At 52.9% G+C, this 22,858-nt stretch overlaps 1 protein-coding gene across 1 annotated transcript in view; it reads right to left on the reverse strand.

The window, feature by feature from the left end:
- NCAPD3 (non-SMC condensin II complex subunit D3) overlaps positions 1 to 22,858 on the reverse strand; it is a 1,036,822-nt gene that overhangs the window by 735,098 nt on the left and 278,866 nt on the right. Inside the window, exons 10-11 of the mRNA XM_086956941.1 lie at positions 1,193 to 1,318; positions 816 to 1,068 (exon numbers count right to left, since the gene is read on the reverse strand). Coding sequence (XP_086813067.1) covers positions 816 to 1,068; positions 1,193 to 1,318 — 379 coding nt within the window. The remainder of the gene's footprint in view (positions 1 to 815; positions 1,069 to 1,192; positions 1,319 to 22,858) is intronic.

Below are 22,858 nucleotides of genomic sequence, written 5' to 3' on the forward strand. Positions count from 1 at the left end.
GATAGCATATAACCGCGAGGATTATAATGCACTTAAGAGTATATGGTATGCGTTATCATGGAACAGCTATTAGGACTTGGTTCCGCAAGCTGCAAACGGGCTCAGCTCATGCCAGAGCACCATCTCACACGATTCCAAGCACTCTGCCTTCAGGATTGTCAAGGCCTGCCATAGGAGTGACTGATAGGAATCTGTGTGTCCATTTTAGGGTTAGATATAGGCATACTATATCTAAAGCAAAGGGCGATTACACCACCTTGCCCCAGCTGTCGTGCAGCCAGTTGTGTCAGATTTAGATGGCCAGCCAGGGGTGGCATAATACATGCTGCAGCCCCTGGTAGGCCCTGGGTACACCTATGCCCTGAATTACAGGGTCTGATAAGGTGGCCCAGTACCAATTGGTAAATGCACCTAAGGTACACGTGTCAATTTAGTGAGAGAACAGCAAGGCTGTGGGTCTGATTAGCAGGCCCACAGCCAGAGAAGTCGTAAACCAGTGAAGCAAAAAGCAAAAATCTGAGGTGATCATAGGATTGCAGACCCTACTCTCCTACAACCGTGCCTAATGCACTCAAGTGGTCGCTGGTAGCAATTTTGCACACAGTAGCCACTAATGAAAACTTGTCCGCAGTGGTTACTATTGTAACACTGTTAATTTCTGTTAGAAGCACAGGAAGATTTTTTTTAACGAAAGTAATTCTTATGATATGAAAGGTAGGGATAACTTGAGTAAAGCCATGTTAGATTAGATTCCTATACAGCGAGTGACAACTTTTCACTTGCAAAATAGCATTGACCAGCAGTACTGTACTTACTTCCATGTAGTAGCTCTTGCACACCCTCTACCGCTGTGGCCACTTTCGTCTCAAGGCACTGGGCCAGGCAGGAGAGTGCTTTGCTGCGCACTGTTGGGGCCTTGTCAGAGCAGCGACCGAATACCATCACCTGCACAAGAAACTTGTGCTGCAGAAACCTCTGCTCCTCCAAAGGAACAGTGTTATCAACTTGTCTCTCTGGAAGCTCCAATAGCGCCACTGCCACTTCTAGAGCAAACACTCTATATGACATCTGTGGAGGAGGAGCAGCAAAGGGCAAGAAGATGATTATTGTCAGAGACACATATGTATGAAGATGAACTGTAAGCAGACTGGCAATAAATAAGAGGTGGGAAAACACAGTGAGGGGAACTTGCCTTGCTATTTCGAGAATACCTGTACAGCCACTGAATAAATGTGGCGTACTCTGCATTGGGGAACTTGCAGAGCAGCTTAACCAAGGCTTCAGCAGCATATGATCGATGCTCTGCTTTATCTGGAAACTGGAAAAGAAATAATATAAGTGATGTAGCCACAGCTTTGAAAACGCTAACAGTTGTAAAGTCCCATTCCAGCATTAATAGAAGTTATTTTACAACAGGAGGGGGAAAAAAAGAACACAATCACCATGCATTTCCTGGCCGGACAGGTTTTTTTTATGGCTATCTCCTGCTGAATCTTTGCACTGTAACTGTATTTGCACACCGTTACGCTTGAACGCTGAAATATTAAAATTGCATTGAATTATAAAATCAAATTTAGCCAAACAAAGCCTTACCTGCACACTGCTTGTTTTAATTAATGCGGAAATCTTTTAACATGCACTAAAATCGAACTAGCCCGATTTTTAACTTTGTTTGTACTGAGGGTGTTAGACTCAGCTGTTGGGTCCCGAACCGCTGGGGAACTTTTGCGGCAGCCATTTTGAATGTGCCACGCTTTTCTCTCTTGTTGAGCACTCTAGTTGACGCACGCAGCCCTGCCTCATTTCCTATTTAAATGAGTAGTCTGCGGACGCGCAGCGCCTGACAGTTTTTAGGTTTCGCCTGGCGTTCACCGAGCAGCAGTGTTCGTGCAGGCGAAATCTTTTGTTTAGCAGTACGGGGCTTTGTCCCGCCTGTTTCTTCCATTGGCTAGCTCCATAAATGGAGGCTAGCCACTGGAAGAGATCTGTCAGTTATTCTCAGAGCAGATTCGTGGGCGTTTCGTAGATTTTTTCTCATTCCGCCCCTTTTAGAACGTCATGCAGCGGTGTGCGGATGTTTTTTTTTTTCTTCTTTTTTCCTCGGCATGTTTTGGCCATTTTGGACGTGTGTTTTGCAGGGGTGGTTTGCGCGATTTCAGTTTCCTTGATTTGCTAGCAGGTAAGCGGCATTTTGTACGTCCATGGCTTGTCTTTGTTTTCTGGTTGTTTACTTTGTAGGTCTTGTCCATGTCCTGTCGTCTCTGTGTACTGTTCTTCGTGTATGTTGTCTTTGTTTTTGTCATCTGGGTGTCCTGTGGTCTCGGTTTGTTGTCGTGCGTGGCCCCCCTTCCCTCTGCCCGCAGCTCTTCTCCGTCCCACTCTCGCTAACGTCAAACAATTGCCCCAGGGAGCCCACAGCCTGAAAACTTGCCTCACCTACTCCCCAACCCCGCTTTCTTCATAGAACAGTCCACTTCTCCTTAACCCAATGCCCTGTTGAGTAGGTTCCCCTTCTATTACAACCCCAGGCAGTCCACTTATGGCGTTCGCTTTTCCGATCCTCAAATGGCCACAAAGTCCTGCTCCCTTCACGGACTTCACAGAGTCAGTCACCTCGTGCCCAACTCCTCACACAATGCCACGTATGCTGCTCTTATAGATTACCAGCCTCTGTTCATTGCAGAGTCTTTATTCTCCTATCACGAAGCCCCGTCCCCGCTCTCGCGGCACGGTAAGCATCTAAAGAACTAGCCCAGAAAACAGCTTACTCACCGTCACAGTTACTCCCCATGCTTGAAGCTGTTCCTCGAGGCTGGCTGTTTCAGCGGCCTCAATAACAAGAAAAAATGTTTAATGAACTGCATTTGTAACACGTTGCCAGGACTTCAACCCCGCTTCGATTTTTGGACAGTTTTTCAAATAACGCGAAAGTAGGTTTTGGAGTGCTTTACATGAGCACCAACTACATTACACAAGTACATTAGGTAATGTTATTCTTTCTGTGCTGTGGCATTTCTGAAGTAGCGTGCAAACCTGGGCCTGTGGTGTTCCTGGATCCAAATAACAGTGGTATGCAGTAGTGTATGAGGTTGTTATTCCTCCACTGTAGTTGTACGCCGTCTTCTTCCCAGTTCAGCGGTATTTGTCACTCGCAGTTACAATTGCAGCCTCTCTCGAGTAGTCAGGACATAATGTTTCTACTTCTGAGGTTTCATTTAGCTATTTAAGGTATTCTGGGAGTTGTTTTCGTTTGAGTGGCAGGCCGGATACCAATGGTTTGTTCAGAATAGCCAAGCGCTGAGCTTGCTTCCCTGCCCCCTGGCTGTGCTTGCTCCCCCGCCCCCTGGTTCCCCTTCCACTGGCTGTGCTTGCTTCCCTGCCCCCTGGCTGTGCTTGCTCTCCTGAGTGTGTGTGTGTGGCTCTGGGTGGGTGTGTGTGTGGCTCTGGGTGGGTGTGTGTGTGGCTCTGGGTGGGTGTGTGTGTGGCTCTGGGTGGGTGTGTGTGTGGCTCTGGGTGGGTGTGTGTGTGGCTCTGGGTGGGTGTGTGTGTGGCTCTGGGTGGGTGTGTGTGTGGCTCTGGGTGGGTGTGTGTGTGGCTCTGGGTGGGTGTGTGTGGCTCTGGGTGAGTGTGTGTGGCTCTGGGTGAGTGTGTGTGGCTCTGGGTGAGTGTGGGTGGGTGTGGCTCTGGGTGAGTGTGGGTGGGTGTGGCTCAGGGTGAGTGTGGTGGGTGTGGCTCTGGGTGGGTGTGGCTCTGGGTGGGTGTGGCTCTGGGTGGGTGTGGCTCTGGGTGGGTGTGGCTCTGGGTGAGTGTGCGGCTCTGGGTGAGTGTGCGGCTCTGGGTGAGTGTGCGGCTCTGGGTGAGTGTGCGGCTCTGGGTGAGTGTGCGGCTCTGGGTGAGTGTGCGGCTCTGGGTGAGTGTGCGGCTCTGGGTGAGTGTGCGGCTCTGGGTGAGTGTGCGGCTCTGGGTGAGTGTGCGGCTCTGGGTGAGTGTGCGGCTCTGGGTGAGTGTGCGGCTCTGGGTGAGTGTGCGGCTCTGGGTGAGTGTGCGGCTCTGGGTGAGTGTGCGGCTCTGGGTGAGTGTGCGGCTCTGGGTGAGTGTGCGGCTCTGGGTGAGTGTGCGGCTCTGGGTGAGTGTGCGGCTCTGGGTGAGTGTGCGGCTCTGGGTGAGTGTGCGGCTCTGGGTGAGTGTGCGGCTCTGGGTGAGTGTGCGGCTCTGGGTGAGTGTGCGGCTCTGGGTGAGTGTGCGGCTCTGGGTGAGTGTGTGTGTGTGTGTGTGTGTGTGGCTCTGGGTGAGTGTGTGTGTGTGTGTGTGTGTGGCTCTGGGTGAGTATGTGTGTGTGGCTCTGGGTGAGTGTGTGTGTGTGTGTGTGGCTCTGGGTGAGTGTGTGTGTGTGGCTCTGGGTGAGTATGTGTGTGTGTGTGTGTGTGTGTGTGTGGCTCTGGGTGAGTGTGTGTGGGTGTGTGTGGCTCTGGGTGAGTGTGTGTGTGTGTGTGTGTGTGTGTGTGGCTCTGGGTGAGTGTGTGTGTGTGTGTGTGTGTGTGTGTGTGTGTGTGTGTGTGTGTGTGTGTGTGTGTGTGTGTGGCTCCGGGTGTGTGTGTGTGTGTGTGTGTGTGGCTCCGGGTGTGAGTGTGTGTGTGTGTGTGTGGCTCTGGGTGTGTGAGTGTGTGTGTGTGTGTGGCTCTGGGTGTGTGTGTGTGTGTGTGTGTGTGGCTCTGGGTGTGTGTGTGTGTGTGTGTGTGTGTGTGTGTGTGGCTCCGGGTGTGTGTGTGTGTGTGTGTGTGTGTGTGTGTGTGTGTGTGTGTGGGTGTGTGTGTGGTGTGGCTCTGGGTGAGTGTGGGTGGGTGTGTGTGGCTCTGGGTGGGTGTGTGTGGCTCTGGGTGAGTGTGGGTGTGTGTGTGTGGCTCTGGGTGAGTGTGGGTGTGTGTGGCTCTGGGTGAGTGTGGGTGTGTGTGGCTCTGGGTGAGTGTGGGTGTGTGTGGCTCTGGGTGAGTGTGGGTGTGTGTGGCTCTGGGTGAGTGTGGGTGTGTGTGGCTCTGGGTGGGGGGGTGGGGGTGTGTGGCTCTGGGTGCGTGTGTGTGGCTCTGGGTGCGTGTGTGTGGCTCTGGGTGCGTGTGTGTGTGGCTCTGGGTGCGTGTGGCTCTGGGTGCGTGTGTGTGTGGCTCCGGGTGAGAGTGTGGCTCCGGGTGAGAGTGTGGCTCCGGGTGAGAGTGTGGCTCCGGGTGAGAGTGTGGCTCCGGGTGAGAGTGTGGCTCCGGGTGAGAGTGTGGCTCCGGGTGAGAGTGTGGCTCCGGGTGAGAGTGTGGCTCCGGGTGAGAGAGTGTGGGTGTGTGTGGCTCTGGGTGAGTGTGGCTCTGGGTGAGTGTGGCTCTGGGTGAGTGTGGGTGGGTGTGTGTGGGTGGGGGTGTGTGGCTCTGGGTGGGGGGGTGGGGGTGTGTGGCTCTGGGTGGGGGGGTGGGGGTTTGTGGCTCTGGGTGGAGGTGTGTGGCTCTGGGTGGGGGGGTGGGGGTTTGTGGCTCTGGGTGGGGGTTTGTGGCTCTGGGTGGGGGTGTGTGGCTCTGGGTGGGGGTGTGTGGCTCTGGGTGGGGGTGTGTGGCTCTGGGTGCGTGTGTGTGGCTCTGGGTGCGTGTGTGTGGCTCTGGGTGCGTGTGTGTGGCTCTGGGTGCGTGTGTGTGGCTCTGGGTGCGTGTGTGTGGCTCTGGGTGCGTGTGTGTGTGGCTCTGGGTGCGTGTGTGTGGCTCTGGGTGCGTGTGTGGCTCCGGGTGAGAGAGTGTGTGTGTGTGGCTCCGGGTGAGAGTGTGTGTGTGGCTCTGGGTGAGAGTGTGTGTGTGGCTCTGGGTGAGTGTGTGTGTGTGGCTCTGGGTGAGTGTGGGTGGGTGTGTGTGGCTCTGGGTGGGTGTGTGTGGCTCTGGGTGGGTGTGGGTGGCTCTGGGTGGGGGTGTGTGGCTCTGGGTGGGGGGGTGGGGGGGTGTGGCTCTGGGTGGGGGGGTGGGGGGGTGTGGCTCTGGGTGGGGGGGGTGGGGGTGTGTGGCTCTGGGTGTGGGGGTGTGGCTGTGGCTCTGGGTGTGTGTGGCTCTGGGTGTGTGTGGCTCTGGGGGTGTGTGGCTCTGGAGGGGTGTGGCTCTGGGGGGGGTGTGGCTCTGGGGGGGGAGTGTGTGTGGCTCTGGGTGTGTGTGTGTGTGGCTCTGGGTGTGTGTGTGTGGCTCTGGGTGTGTGTGTGTGTGGCTCTGGGTGTGTGTGTGTGGCTCTGGGTGTGTGTGTGTGGCTCTGGGTGTGTGTGTGTGGCTCTGGGTGTGTGTGTGGCTCTGGGTGTGTGTGTGTGGCTCTGGGTGTGTGTGTGTGGCTCTGGGTGTGTGTGTGTGGCTCTGGGTGTGTGTGTGGCTCTGGGTGTGTGTGTGGCTCTGGGTGTGTGTGTGTGTGTGGCTCTGGGTGTGTGTGTGGCTCTGGGTGTGTGTGGCTCTGGGTGTGTGTGGGGCTCTGGGTGTGTGTGGGGCTCTGGGTGTGTGTGGGGCTCTGGGTGTGTGTGGGGCTCTGGGTGTGTGTGGGGCTCTGGGTGTGTGTGGGGCTCTGGGTGTGTGTGGGGCTCTGGGTGTGTGTGGGGCTCTGGGTGTGTGTGTGGGGGGCTCTGGGTGTGTGTGTGGGGCTCTGGGTGTGTGTGTGGGGCTCTGGGTGTGTGTGTGGGGCTCTGGGTGTGTGTGTGGGGCTCTGGGTGTGTGTGTGTGGCTCTGGGTGTGTGTGTGTGTGTGGCTCTGGGTGTGTGTGTGTGGCTCTGGGTGTGTGTGTGTGTGGCTCTGGGTGTGTGTGTGTGTGGCGCTGTGGGTGTGTGTGTGGCTCTGGGTGTGTGGCTCTGGGTGTGTGGCTCTGGGTGTGTGTGTGGCTGTGTGTGTGTGTGTGTGTGTGTGTGTGTGTGTGTGTGTGTGTGTGTGTGTGTGTGTGTGTGTGTGTGTGTGTGTGTGTGTGTGTGTGTGTGTGCGTGTGTGTGCGTGTGTGTGTGTGTGTGTGTGTGTGTGTGTGTGTGTGTGTGTGTGTGTGTGTGTGTGTGTGTGTGTGTGTGTGTGTGTGTGTGTGTGTGTGTGGCTCTGGGTGTGTGGCTCTGGGTGTGTGTGTGTGGCTCTTTGTGTGTTTGTGGTAGTAATTGCTGTCTGCTGAGCTCGTCCGTAGGGTACAATAGGTCTCACATTTGCGAGAGATTAAGCTAATGGCAATGTAAATGACAATGCCATTTATTTACCTGCTTTCAAAACCAACACAAATACAAATTTTGTCATTTACAATGCCAATAGCTAACTTTTCCAAAGGCGAAACCATTGCATTGTAAATGCTTGTTTTTTATGGCTATCGCCTGCTGAATCTTTGCACTGTAACTGTATTTGCACACCGTTAAGCTTTAACTCTGAAATCTTAAAATTGCATAGAATTATAAAATCGAATTTAGCCGAACAAAGCCTTACTTGCACACCGCTTGTTTTACTTAATGCTGAAATCTTTTAACATGCACTGGAATCGGACTAGCCCGATTTTTAACTTTGTTTGTACTGAGGGTGTTAGACTCAGCTGTTGGGTCCCAAACTGCTGGGGAACGTTTGCGGCAGACATTTTGAATGTGCCACACGTTTCTCTCTTGTTGAGCGCTCTAGTTGACGCACGCCGTCCTGCCTCATTTCATATTTAAATGAGCAGTCAACGGACGAGCAGCGGACGCCCACAGCGGACGGCGCAGCGAGAGCGCCAAAGGCAAGCCCGTCTGCGCCCATCCGCTCCCTTCCAGGACCAAGGGCCACGAACCCTGGTCAAATATTGTTGGACGTGGCCCATCTGGCAGGTCCGCCCCTGAAGTTTTTATGGTATATGTAACCTGGGGATGGTGATTCCCCCTCTGAGTGAGTGTGAGGAGAGAGCGACCTACCCTTCCATAGGAATACATGGGGAATGGATGAGTCCTCGGTAGTTCCCGGTGCGTAGGGTGTGCAGGGTCAAGTCTGGTATGTATGAACTCGTGAGATTGAATGCTGCGCAACGGTATATGAGGTATGAGTGTGTCTAGTGTAGAAGTCCCCCTTTTGAAAGTTGGCATATTTGTGGAATATGTGCCTGGCGTATGATTGGCCGGGGCTGGCTGGTGAGCCTGGCTCCCAGGATCTGGGAGGGTCTGCCCCGGTGGTGAATGGAGTGTTTAGCATACTGATGTGAGGGGAGGAGTGAGCCTGGGTCTGCTTGTGGATTGACTGTCTGGTTTGAGTGTCATGAATGAGGCTGGGTTTTCCCCAGACAATGCTGGCTCCACCCCCTGGGGTGCGGCTGATGTTCCTAGCCTGGCCAGTGTAAAGAATCCCCCCATAACCAGTTCCAGCTGGTTCTCCCCCTGCCTGCCCCTTCAGACCAAGAATGTGTGTATAAAAAGGGTGCTGTGACACTCTGGACTTGTTCTTGTTCTCAACTTGAATCTACCCGGAGCTGCTGCTGCTGGGGCTCAGGGGTGGCGTGCCTCCCTGGGCCCTGCCCTACTCCTGGACTGAGGAGGGCCCTTTCCCCTTCTTGGCGCTGCTGGGCCCCCCCTGAGGTCCTGGACTACCGATGGACTTTTGTAACCCGCATCTAGCGCTGGGGGAGCGCTGTCCCTTCTGCCCAGCGCCTGGAAGCGCTGTTCCCTGCCCCCTACCGCTTTGGGGTGCTTCACTCCTGCACGATCGCTGGTAGCGCTATATTCAACAAGCCGGTGCGCACCCGGCATCTGCACCGTGCTACCAAGATTCGACACCCCCAGCGAGTGCCTACCTCGCTTTATTCCCTGCCCCTGTGCCTTACGAGGGAGCCCACTCCTCGTCGATTTCCCCCGAGTTCACCGCCGCCGCCCGGGACCCTAGTGATGTCATCCCCGTGTGGAAAATTAATACAGTTTGGTGAACATTATCTACGCCATCTTGCCTTTTTCCCGATGCCACACTTTTCGTCATGCACATCCGCCATATTTTAGCCGTTACGATCAGAATCACCCTCACGAAAGACCCCCACGCACCGGTCATTCCCACTCTCACATGCCTTGCGCATAAGCGGCAGCCATTTTAAACACCATGGCCTCCCTGCCCCTCGCTGATAGCCAGCGCGTCTCTCTCTCTCTCTCCTAACCTCGCAAGCATCCCCCGCACGCTGACAACCCCCGCTCTCTCATGCCTTGGGTCATAAACCCCTCTTCAGCGCAGCTTCACCACAGAATCCCATCCTGTTCCCAGCGCGACACCTCCCCTCATTCCTTTCATGGTCTCAGATCCTTTTGATGAAAACCCCCTTTCCCTGTGTCCCCGTTTGTCTTCCTTGTTCCCAGGCCGCCACCTGGCCCTGCGGATACTGTTTATTACCCCGTACAGTAGGAAGCTTCCCCTCCCCATCAAAAGACCCTCGAGCCGATCAAAGCCCCCACCCTATGAGATCCGATCAACTCCACACATTCCGTGAATCGGCGGAATGCCCTGCTGCGCGACAATCATCACCTGTTGTGACCGGGATGGGGAATTCAACTGTAAATGTATGTGGGAACGGGTCTGAAGGGGAGATTCCGAGGATGTTCTTTCAAATATCAAAGTGTTGCGAGAATGTGTTACGTGCAATAAAGGTCATAAACCCTAGTATAAGAGGCCAGGCCTCAGAGATGTGGTTAGAGCACCTCGTGACGATACTTGCTGTCTGAATTGATGTGTTCTCCTCCGGAGAGAATAAAATCCTCGTTTCCTGCCTTCCAGTCTCCAGCGCCTGCTTCTTCATTGATTAATATTGGTGGGTCATAGAGGCGACACCGCCGGGCAACATAAAGGGGTCTTTGGTTACTGGTTGTCTTTGAACCCCTTTTAACAATTGGCGTCCCAAGCGTGGGGCCCATCAGCGACTCGTGGATCCAGTGGGAGAGGTCCTGACGACAGAGTGAACGACTGCAACGATCGGAAGGTACCCTGTCCGATAGACCCTCGTCTGACAGCCGATCATCCGAACTTCACTGGTTCCGAACAGACCTCTCTCGAGTGATCTGCGGTCCTGACTGGGAACCATCAGGAGTGCCACAAGGAGTACGAAGAGAAGAGGACGATCGGGCGCTGGATTCGGAAGACAAGAAACTGTCCATGCGGTCCGGGTAAGGTCGTGTAAACACGACGAATTGCGAAAGTGATTGATAATTGATGAGAAAATACTAGTATTACTTTTTGTTAATTTATTTGGAGATTCACTGTCTGCAAACGGAGAAACAACAGGCTCTCCCTTTATAAACAGTGAAGGATAGGTACGCATCCATCGGACCTATCTTTCTCCCCCACTGAACAATTGCCCCTCCCCCATTGATTAACTGTTATAGATTGTTTTCTGGAGATTCTCTGTCTGCAAACAGGGAAGAATAGGTCCCCTCTTTGCAGATAGTGAAAGGGTAGGTGACGCGGACCTTTGCGAGCCTACTTATTCTCCCCATTGACCATATTGATTTTTTATTTTTGACCTAACATTGATTGCTCAAGATTGGTTCATGAGGTATTCACTGCCTGCAAACAACGTAGAATAGAAATATTCTGTCTAGTCTTTGCACGCAGTGATAAGATAGGTAGTGCTGACTATTATCCCCATTGTGATCCGTCATGCCCGTCTTCTCCCCACTGGTTAGTAGCCTGTTTAGCCCGGACCGCTTATTAGAGATGAACCATCCGGCTCCGCTGGAAGGCACCCCTAATAAGGACATGTTCATGAAGCATGGATTAATCGCTATAGCCTATAGCCAGCTGTGGCATAAATATACGAAAAAGGATCGAGAAAGTCAGTGGCCACTGATAGGATCCTTTGAAGACGATAAAATAAACGCACTAGAAACAGCCCTTGGTAAAAACAAGACGACGCCCACTATGCTTGACAGCTTCGGCATGTGGCGAAAAGAAGCCGAACAACGTAAAAAGAGAACTGAGAGTAGGTTGGGAAAAGAGCTGCGGAAAGCAGCCCACCTAGCGGCCCAGAAATTAGAGAAAGGACTCAAGGAAGCCAAGCATCTGTTATATAATTTAGGATTTAATTACGGTAAAGATAACACACAACCAACGGTAAATAGAATAACTAGTAAAACACTCTCTAAAGCAAACTGTACTAATAGGAGAAATACAAAACATATTACGCTCACTCCGGAAGTCCTCGAAATGTAACAGTTCGACGGTCCCGCCCACCCGAAACACATAGCACGTGTGGGGCGGGGCCTGCCAACAGCCATAGACCAAAAGAGATCGCCGGCGAGAAGGTACAGGAGGCTCCTCAAAGCAGGCAATGAAATGGTCTTCCCATACTACCCTTTCAGGGATGGCATCCCCCGGGCCACGAGTAGGGAAGGGGCGGATGCAAATGACCCTCTCCCTCGTATCTCTTGGTCCGGCCATCACGAATTCCTCCATCGAACTGATGCAGGGTGGACAGGGAGGGAGAGGCGACGCGGACGAGCCTCTCCCGCCTCCGCAGGTAGGAGGTTTCCCAGCCCTGGCCCGGCGCCGATGTCCTCCAGCCGGGCGACGGCCATATACCTGCGCAGCACAGAACTTACAATGTCCGACGCACATATATTTACGTAGCACAGGACATACAATGTCCGACGGGCATACTTGCGCAGCACCGGACGTACAATGGTCCCCCAAGAGTCGGAATCAGGGGTGTAGGGTGGTCATCATGTACACCCCTGATTCAAAGGGACGGCGTGGGATGCGCCGGGAGAGGGAGACGGCACGGACGAGCCTCCCTCACCTCCCCAGATGAAGGCTCCACAGCTGCACCCTGGCGCCCCGAACCAAAATGCCCTGCTCCAACAGCATGATGTTCCGCTTTCATCACCACAAGAAGTTTCTTCCACTCCTGATAGATACGACGAAGGGCGGCAGCTGCAGGGTCTCAAAATGGCGCCTGGGCCCTCTGGAAGGCGGGTCTAGGCCGCTGGAGTAACTTTGTCCGAAATTGCAACTCGGGCACTTGCCCACCTGGGCGCAAGCCCCCACCATCGACAAACATCCCCTCGACTTTGAAGATTCTACCAAAGTCCCAAGAGCCCTCGGCCCCTTCAGGCTTCCGGTGGGGAACAGCTGCATTGATCACTAATGAAATAACCACGACACAGCAGCAAGATGGCGGTGCTCTCGTGTCTGCACCAGCTTCAGTCTGAACCACCCAGGAACATTATGGGCTAACAAACTCGAGTAAGTTCCGGCTGAACATCAACATGACCCGGTAAGAAAGACTCTACCTCCCTCCCTCTCTTGATTGACGGTCCACACCACCAGCCCCTCTGTTAGCACAGTTTTTTTGAACTGCCGAAAGGGACCCTGGTCCAACCGCCAATCGTCGGAGACATTTTTGCCCCTGATGCTACTTCCGGACTAAACCGGCCTCGCCCAAAATGGCGCCGGTATCAATAGGAACTAACGGATGCCTCGTGGTGTTCCTTAGCTAATGAGACTTGATGTACTAAGATATATATACGAACCTTTGCGCACTTGATGAAAAAGGGAGGAGGGTTCACTTGGCGAACATTCGAAAGGGGTCCCGTAAAAATGTTGATTTCAATGAACGATTTATTCTGATATTTATTGTAACTGGTACATAACGTCGCTTATGATGTACACCCACGGTATACATCTAGGAAATGCGATTACGATGAGCTTGACTGTGTTTCCATTTATGAACTGAAATGCCCCTGATCCCTCATCACGCAATGGAACGTTTTTAGTCACTTGCAAATAATTAATTAGGCCTTTTTAACATGTTCTTGTGCCGCAAAATAACCCCCCTACTGTATGTGCTTCCATCGTCGACATGTCCGGCCAAAATATGATTGCACTCTCACATTTTACGTACTGAACGATTATGCAAATAAAGGTTTTCCAAACTATGAATAGGCATCACATGCTTTTGTAAATGTGGGAATTGGTGGGAGGGCTTTTTCTGTGCGCAACCGTTCTGCTCTTTTTTTAAGGTTATCTGAAAAATGGTTGTTCGGCCCTGGATTGATGATCGAATCAAAGGTATGATACGCTGCCTCCAAAATATGCGACTAAGCTCAGGAACTAACGTATGAAGAAGGACCTCGACTTCTGAGAATGGGTAAAGTAAAGCGGTGTGATTGATAGAATGTTATAAAGGTATGGTGGTCGAAGGTACTAAGGGACAGGGTTGACCGAAGAACTGATATGCCTTAGAACATCACAGCTTTGGGAATGATTTAAGGATCCCGATGGCCAGATACATCTACAAAACCAGGTACCTCGCGCTAGGCACCTCCGATTCCTCTTTTAGCGTTTCCCTACACACGATCCATAATGCCACCCTCGAACCCCCCATGAACCACCTATCACACTGCCCGCCCCCTTGACTTCAGAAACCAAGACCCTAGGGATTATATCCCGGGGAGATAAGTACGAGTATGTGGTAAGTAAAGGACTTTCGTGCCCGTACATTTGATGTGCTCGGATGTTGTTCCCCCTCCCTTTTCCTCCTTTTTTCCCTCTGCAGATTACATTGGAGTCCCGATTAGGGTACCGTAAAGGATCTGGAGCCACGTCACGCCCGATGCCTGAAAACGGACTAACGCTGCAAGACGACACAAAAAGACGCCCTACTCAATGCGCGACCTTTTTGTACCTGACCTAATGCTCTTCCGTCCCAAAACTGCATGCTTTCTACATCCTAACACAGACCCGAAACGTCTAACGTTGGGTAATGCACTGAATAGCCCAAACGATACACGGTCATTCTCCATGTCACACGTGTACTATTTGGCCTATTGTTACTCTCTCTCTCTCTCTCTCTCTCTCTCTCTCTCTCTCTCTCTCTCTCTCTCTCTCTCTCTCTCTCTCTCCCTCTCTCCCTCTCTCTCACCCCTCCACACTTTCCCTCTTCCTAGCGACTGGCACCTAATTGGCGAACCTGGTGCACCTCCTGATTGGCCCCAAATACCACAAGTATTTGCACAAATTCGTCCTAAATAAAATCGTATCGATACCACGTTACTACCTCTCCTTTTCTGCTAAATATGGATGAAAATTAAATTGGCCAAAAGGAAAGGGACAGGTAAGACGACTAAGGTTCCCTAAATTTAACCCACAGTCAGGGAACTATTTGTCAGTGGCTTCTATGATAAAAAAAATGTCTGTGGTAACGCGACCTTCCCCATTCCAAGTTGTCTCCATACCCCAAGCAGTAAAAAATGATCGAGACACCCCCGTCTTCCCAAAATGCCCCCAGTTTGGTATCAGCTGCCCTGAACGAGAATCTGAAAAACGCCCCTTGCTCCAATTCGCTGTGTTCCTAGTTGTTTTCCAACAGACCTCACCCACCCCAAGGATAAGTTTAATAATTATCGCAAGCCCCCCCCCCCCCCCCGAGTTTTTGTAGTAGCCAGGTTGCGAGAAACTATATAGAAGGTTAGAAAGATGTGTGCAAAGTTAAAATTAGATCGAAAACTGAAAGAACTTGTTGCAGTAAACCTTGTTGAAAATAGGATGTTTAGCCAAAAGATAGGATGCATTGATGTAATGGAGAGTCGTTTAGCCTATGTTCATCCCTCAGAAGGATGCCTATCAGACTATGGTGAATAGCACGTTGCACTTTTCCGTAAGATACAAAGCCCTGAAGACCAGCCTAGCCTTGCAAGACTCGTACTAGGGAAATGGGTCTCTACCAGAAGAACTGACATCTACTGTAATAGACGAATGCAATGAATGGGTATCAGACCTTGTACCACGACAAATGAATGTAATAACCAACAAAACGCCAAAGAATTAGCCACAAAGGGAAGTTGTAGAAAATCCAGCAAACCCATCATCAATTGTTTATACGTTGGCTGCAAATCTCAATGTAGCGGATGTTTACCCCAGTTGCTTGGTGTTGGGAGAGAAATAGGTTTATGTAATTACCTTCTTCTGCAAAATCTCTAAAGACTGTCTTTTCGAACTCATTTAAGGGTACCACTGTCGGAGGAGAAAGAGACCGGATGTGGGAGCACGCGGCCTGACTGCGGATCGTGGAACCTCAGCGACGGAGGCCAAGGCGAGACCACGGCAGTAAGGAGTCGCAGGATAAGGCACTGTTTCAGACAAAGCTAAGGAAGGGGCTGACCTGAAGCCCCTGCTCTATGATCGACGTGTGCCAAAAAAAAAAAAGGTCCCCGCTCTCTGAACCTGGTTATGGACCCGCCTGTCTCAAATTCTCCGTCCCCCTGATCTGTTCCCGACTTGGCCCTGCTCCATCCCCTCCTCCTCCGACCTACCATAAGGACTGTTCTCACACACACACCTTTCCACCTGAACTTTCAAGTTCCTCCAAATCCTACTGAGCTATCCAGAGAAGGGTATTCCCTGCGTCAAAAGGGAGGGAGCTCCGACTAAGTAGACCACGAACTATATTAATCTCAGAACGGTGACCTAGAACTCCACCAAGGGTCGCCCCCGAAGAGAAGATGAACGAAGTATGTGGTTCTACCCGCTGCTGAACGCCTCGATAATGATGGAAGCAACAGGAAATACCCATCACAGAGACTGAAGAAACAAACAGACCCCACCACTCAAAGACAATTGCACTTTTTATCACAATCCTTTCTGCCTCCTAATAACTATGCTCTGAGTTACGGAAGAAAATGCACGTGCTCCGGAACCATGATGCATTCCTCTCAAGAGGTCTGGCGAAACAAAACAAAGATGCACTCCCGCCCGCAGACCTCCAACGACTCAATCCACATGAACATTCCTGTTGACAGAACGAATTGTAATCCAGGTGCTTAACAGTGCCAACAGAAGACGACAAAGACACTGAGAACTCTGATATTTACTATATCTCATTTCTCTCCCAACCACCATTGGACTGACTATGCTCCCGCCGAGTACAAAAAGGACTTACTTATATGATAACTTACCAGTTCCTATTCCAAATGACTATAAGTATCTATGATCTGTACGCCCTCGCTACATAATTCTAGTCTGATATTGCATTACTATGACTTTTTCTGCAACCAACTTAACGATGAACCCGCCTACTAGATGAGGAGATTTTTCAATGTGATGTTTATAATGTGATGTTTATGTACAGTTCTTTTGCCTAAAGTCCCCTCTCCCTTACTTATGACCGCTGCAATAGGTATAGATAGGAAATAGGCCAGCAAGATGTCTTGGAAATGTTAAAGGGAGGACTGTGGAAAATTAATACAGTTTGGTGAACATTATCTACGCCATCTTGCCTTTTTCCCGATGCCACACTTTTCGTCATGCACATCCGCCATATTTTAGCCGTTACGATCAGAATCACCCTCACGAAAGACCCCCACGCACCGGTCATTCCCACTCTCACATGCCTTGCGCATAAGCGGCAGCCATTTTAAACACCATGGCCTCCCTGCCCCTCGCTGATAGCCAGCGCGTCTCTCTCTCTCTCTCCTAACCTCGCAAGCATCCCCCGCACGCTGACAACCCCCGCTCTCTCATGCCTTGGGTCATAAACCCCTCTTCAGCGCAGCTTCACCACAGAATCCCATCCTGTTCCCAGCGCGACACCTCCCCTCATTCCTTTCATGGTCTCAGATCCTTTTGATGAAAACCCCCTTTCCCTGTGTCCCCGTTTGTCTTCCTTGTTCCCAGGCCGCCACCTGGCCCTGCGGATACTGTTTATTACCCCGTACAGTAGGAAGCTTCCCCTCCCCATCAAAAGACCCTCGAGCCGATCAAAGCCCCCACCCTATGAGATCCGATCAACTCCACGCATTCCGTGAATCGGCGGAATGCCCTGCTGCGCGACAATCATCACCTGTTGTGACCGGGGTGGGGAATTCAACTGTAAATGTATGTGGGAACGGGTCTGAAGGGGAGATTCCGAGGATGTTCTTTCAAATATCAAAGTGTTGCGAGAATGTGTTACGTGCAATAAAGGTCATAAACCCTAGTATAAGAGGCCAGGCCTCAGAGATGTGGTTAGAGCACCTCGTGACGATACTTGCTGTCTGAATTGATGTGTTCTCCTCCGGAGAGAATAAAATCCTCGTTTCCTGCCTTCCAGTCTCCAGCGCCTGCTTCTTCATTGATTAATATTGGTGGGTCATAGAGGCGACACCGCCGGGCAACATAAAGGGGTCTTTGGTTACTGGTTGTCTTTGAACCCCTTTTAACACCCGGGCCGCGCTGGTATTGGCTGTCGGCCCGGGATTCCCCACTAGCGTCATCCCCCAGGCCGCGCCGTGATTGGCTGCCAGCCCGAGACAAGGAGAGAGGCCGGCCGAAGAAGGACGACTAAGCAGGGGCGGCGGGAGCCCACTCCGCGCTCCTGCGATACCCCCGTGAAGCTGCTGACCTTCCCCGGGGCTCCCGAGAGGGAGAGAGCCCCGGAGCACAAGGAGGAGGCTGGCGCAGCAAAGGAGTCCGGCGCACCAGAGCCGGTGAGTGCTGCGGCGAGCAATAGAGAGGGGGGGCGTCGGGACACGTTGTCGGTGTCCGCCCCACCCCCCGAGTGAATCTCCGGTTGTGCCCTGAGGCCCGTGAGGCCTCTCACGAAGCCGAGTCCCCCGAGTGGGACTCCGCCTGCCCCACCAGTGACCTGAGCCCTGCGAGGCTCCACCTGTGGCCCCCTCGACCCCAGAGCCCCGAGAGGCTCCACCGTGTCATTACCCCCAGAGCCCCGAGAGGCTCCACCGTGCCAATGCCCCCCTCGTTCTCGAGCCAGAGTGGCTCCACCAGTTGGCACCCCTTTTTCCCCAGGGCCGGCGAGGCCCACACGATGTCCCTCAGTTGCCCAGCACTTAGTGGGCAACTGCTACGTTTAGGTTTGCCCCGGGCTCCCTGCCCTGAACATCGAGACTCCTGGGCCCCTTGCCCCAGAAAGGCCCGCTGGCCTGTGGATGGCTATGGACTAAGACTAAGGTGATCCCTACAAGTATTCTATGTTGCACCTCTACGGGTGCTCCTGTATGTTGTGTACCTTGTCCTACTTCACCCCCCCCCTGAATACCAGATGTCCCCTGTATGTGATTCCTGGCAGTGGTCCCTTGGCCCTGTGCTGTACCTTCTTCCATGTAACCCCTGGCACCTTGTACAATGTATGTTCCTATGTGTCCTGCTTAATACAAAGACTATTTTCATATATATATATTTGGTGTGGAGTTCCTTTTGTGGGAGGCCGGGGATGTTGTTGTTGGTGGGTGCGTGCGCAAATGCTTCACATGTCCTCCGAGATAGGCCTGGCTGCCCGCGCCGCGTTACCCAGAGGGCGAGCAGGGGTCGACTTTTCATAGGAGTGGCGGTCGCTGGCTGGCTGTGGCGCAAGCCCTGGCCGGCCGGGGGTCCCATTTCCTACGCTGGTGGCTAGCGGTGGGATCCGGACTTGTGTTTGCGCAGTACCACAACGATAACTGGCCTCCCTACAAAACTCTGTATTATAAATGGTCGCAAAGAAAGGAGATTATTGTTTTAAGAGTTTACATAAATGACCGTTCTGTGAAAGATGTGTTCTGGTTAGGTGGCCTTAGCTAGGGAGGGTAGATCAACTCCCCAGTACAATGTGTTTTCTGGACTCACCGGAAGGGTGGGATCCAGTGGTGGCAGCATAATTATGTTCAATGTATATGGTCCCTGTCCCTTCCCTGGAATAATGGTACCTGTGCCACATAGGGTCAGGTCAAGTTGCTAAAAATGGCTGTGAAAAATGTTAAAGATTGTTGGAAATACCCGTCCTGTGGAAAGTTTTAAGGGTTACTTAAATATCTGTTCTGTAAAAAAAAAAAAAAAATGTACATGTATACTGAGAGTTAGGTGTCCCTAGCTTGGGAGGGTAAATCATCTCCCTAGTGTAATATGGTTTTCTGGATCCACCAGAAGGGTGGGATCCAGTGGTGGTTGCAAAATTGTGTTCAAATATGTATGGTCCTTGTCCCTACCCTAGAGTAATGGTACCTGTGCCCCGAGGGTCAGGTTGAGGAATCAGGGGCGGTGGAAAACTGTCCTACCAGTCTAGGGAACGGTATGTTCATGAATGTTGAGGTATGCTGAGTAATGGAGTATAAAGTTCTCTGGGATGAGGAGCTTGCTGAATCAACGTTAATCTAGTCCTTCCTTACCCCGATGAATGTGTTTGATGCATCATGCGTTCCGTACCCCGCTAAATGTGGTTTAGGCGTCAGGTGTCGCCCTGGCTGAATTTATGTTAAGTTGTATCCCGGACAAGGAAGACCTGCTGGCTCGGCCGCGGCTTGCCTTGGGGAGAGCTGAACCTTGAGACCGGCTGGCGCTGCTGCAGCTCGTTTTGTTAAAGTTATGGTAGTTGTATCCCGGACAAGGAAGACCTGCTGGCTCGGCCGCGGCTTGCCTTGGGGAGAGCTGAACCTTGAGACCGGCTGGCGCTGCTGCAGCTCGTTTTGTTAAAGTTATGGTAGTTGTATCCCGGACAAGGAAGACCTGCTGGCTCGGCCGCGGCTTGCCTTGGGGAGAGCTGAACCTTGAGACCGGCTAGTGCTGCCGCGGCTCGTTTTGATGAATTCATGTTAGTTGTATCCCAGACAAGGAAGACCTGCTGGCGCGGCCGCGGCTTGCCTTGGGGAGAGCTGAACACTTATTTCCCACGTGGAAGACCAGTGGAGGGAGGAAGTTCCAAGACTGATAGGAAAGTGTGTTCTGAGGGTGTTTCTCCTGGGAGAACGCGGAACCTCAGAAGTAGAGGTAGGGTGGGGCATTCTTGCCCGTGACCTCTGGCAAGCCTGAGGGTGTGGACCCTAGGTGGAAGGAACAGTGGTAGTCGTGGCTACCCTGAGAAAGGGAGTGGATGGAGAAGGGCTATTGCGGGCCCGGGGTTACCACCCCCCACTTCGGATTAGCAGGGACCAGTGGTATCTGGGTGGCCTAGGGCCTGGTCCTAGTCACAGACAACTAAGGCGTGCCAGTGAGGTAGCCTGGTTGGGCCTACGTATTTATTATTTTCTTTATTTTTTATTTTTTATTAATTTTTAGCCTGAGTGTGTCTATCGGTCCAGGTGGGCGTCGAACTGGAGGGTGGCTCGGTAGCGCGGGCCACGTCCATGTTCTATCGCCCTGCAGCAGGGAAGTCCATCACAGTAGTGATTGGTCTACCCTGCATTTGGGCTGGGAGGGGCATGTGTTGGACGTGGCCCATCTGGCAGGTCCGCCCCTGAAGTTTTTATGGTATATGTAACCTGGGGATGGTGATTCCCCCTCTGAGTGAGTGTGAGGAGAGAGCGACCTACCCTTCCATAGGAATACATGGGGAATGGATGAGTCCTCGGTAGTTCCCGGTGCGTAGGGTGTGCAGGGTCAAGTCTGGTATGTATGAACTCGTGAGATTGAATGCTGCGCAACGGTATATGAGGTATGAGTGTGTCTAGTGTAGAAGTCCCCCTTTTGAAAGTTGGCATATTTGTGGAATATGTGCCTGGCGTATGATTGGCCAGGGCTGGCTGGTGAGCCTGGCTCCCAGGATCTGGGAGGGTCTGCCCCGGTGGTGAATGGAGTGTTTAGCATACTGATGTGAGGGGAGGAGTGAGCCTGGGTCTGCTTGTGGATTGACTGTCTGGTTTGAGTGTCATGAATGAGGCTGGGTTTTCCCCAGACAATGCTGGCTCCACCCCCTGGGGTGCGGCTGATGTTCCTAGCCTGGCCAGTGTAAAGAATCCCCCCATAACCAGTTCCAGCTGGTTCTCCCCCTGCCTGCCCCTTCAGACCAAGAATGGGTGTATAAAAAGGGTGCTGTGACACTCTGGACTTGTTCTTGTTCTCAACTTGAATCTACCCGGAGCTGCTGCTGCTGGGGCTCAGGGGTGGCGTGCCTCCCTGGGCCCTGCCCTACTCCTGGACTGAGGAGGGCCCTTTCCCCTTCTTGGCGCTGCTGGGCCCCCCCTGAGGTCCTGGACTACCGATGGACTTTTGTAACCCGCTTCTAGCGCTGGGGGAGCGCTGTCCCTTCTGCCCAGCGCCTGGAAGCGCTGTTCCCTGCCCCCTACCGCTTTGGGGTGCTTCACTCCTGCACGATCGCTGGTAGCGCTATATTCAACAAGCCGGTGCGCACCCGGCGTCTGCACCGTGCTACCAAGATTCGACACCCCCAGCGAGTGCCTACCTCGCTTTATTCCCTGCCCCTGTGCCTTACGAGGGAGCCCACTCCTCGTCGATTTCCCCCGAGTTCACCGCCGCCGCCCGGGACCCTAGTGATGTCATCCCCGGGCCGCGCTGGTATTGGCTGCCGGCCCGGGATTCCCCACTAGCGTCATCCCCCAGGCCGCGCCGTGATTGGCTGCCGGCCCGAGAGAAGGAGAGAGGCCGGCCGAAGGACGACTAAGCAGGGGCGGCGGGAGCCCACTCCGCGCTCCTGCGATACCCCCGTGAAGCTGCTGACCTTCCCCGGGGCTCCCGAGAGGGAGAGAGCCCCGGAGCACAAGGAGGAGGCTGGCGCAGCAAAGGAGTCCGGCGCACCAGAGCCGGTGAGTGCTGCGGCGAGCAATAGAGAGGGGGGGCGTCGGGACACGTTGTCGGTGTCCGCCCCGCCCCCCGAGTGAATCTCCGGTTGTGCCCTGAGGCCCGTGAGGCCTCTCACGAAGCCGAGTCCCCCGAGTGGGACTCCGCCTGCCCCACCAGTGACCTGAGCCCTGCGAGGCTCCACCTGTGGCCCCCTCGACCCCAGAGCCCGAGAGGCTCCACCGTGTCATTACCCCCAGAGCCCCGAGAGGCTCCACCGTGCCAATGCCCCCCTCGTTCTCGAGCCCGAGTGGCTCCACCAGTTGGCACCCCTTTTTCCCCAGGGCCGGCGAGGCCCACACGATGTCCCTCAGTTGCCCAGCACTTAGTGGGCAACTGCTACGTTTAGGTTTGCCCCGGGCTCCCTGCCCTGAACATCGAGACTCCTGGGCCCCTTGCCCCAGAAAGGCCCGCTGGCCTGTGGATGGCTATGGACTAAGACTAAGGTGATCCCTACAAGTATTCTATGTTGCACCCCTACGGGTGCTCCTGTATGTTGTGTACCTTGTCCTACTTCACCCCCCCCCTGAATACCAGATGTCCCCTGTATGTGATTCCTGGCAGTGGTCCCTTGGCCCTGTGCTGTACCTTCTTCCCTGTAACCCCTGCCCGTGCCCCTGGCACCTTGTACAATGTATGTTCCTATGTGTCCTGCTTAATACAAAGACTATTTTCATATATATATTTGGTGTGGAGTTCCTTTTGTGGGAGGCCGGGGATGTTGTTGTTGGTGGGTGCGTGCGCAAATGCTTCACATGTCCTCCGATATAGGCCTGGCTGCCCGCGCCGCGTTACCCAGAGGGCGAGCAGGGGTCGACTTTTCATAGGAGTGGCGGTCGCTGGCTGGCTGTGGCGCAAGCCCTGGCCGGCCGGGGGTCCCATTTCCTACACATATGTGATCATTCTGACACCACAATACATTATTCTGCTGAACAACTGATGAAATATCGTCTGAATATTGATCCTGACTGCAATATTTGTCATCTGTTAAACAATGCGTCTCGCTGCCCTTGCTGTAATTTTAAGTTTTGCACAACATCTTTCAAAGCCAATACAAGTAAGATTTCAAATATCCCACCTCCTTTAAAAACCAACCTACCATTGGGCAATAACCCTATTAATAAAGCTTTTACCTTTTGGAATATTAATTGCCGTTCCCTTCCTAAACATAAGATGGACATATTTGATTTCCTGAATAGTGAGCATCCTGACGCCATCTTTTTAACTGAAACGTGGCTTCATAATAGCTCCGGCTCGATGTGGCCTTAGCCTTACCATCTAACTATGCTATAGTTAGAAGGGATAGAGTTGATGGGAAAGGGGAGGAATTGCTATAATCTATAATAAATCTTATCAATGTAAAC

Source organism: Lissotriton vulgaris, chromosome 2_1 (assembly GCF_964263255.1).
Source record: "Lissotriton vulgaris chromosome 2_1, aLisVul1.2, whole genome shotgun sequence".
In the NCBI taxonomy this organism is placed as follows: Eukaryota; Metazoa; Chordata; class Amphibia; order Caudata; family Salamandridae; genus Lissotriton; species Lissotriton vulgaris.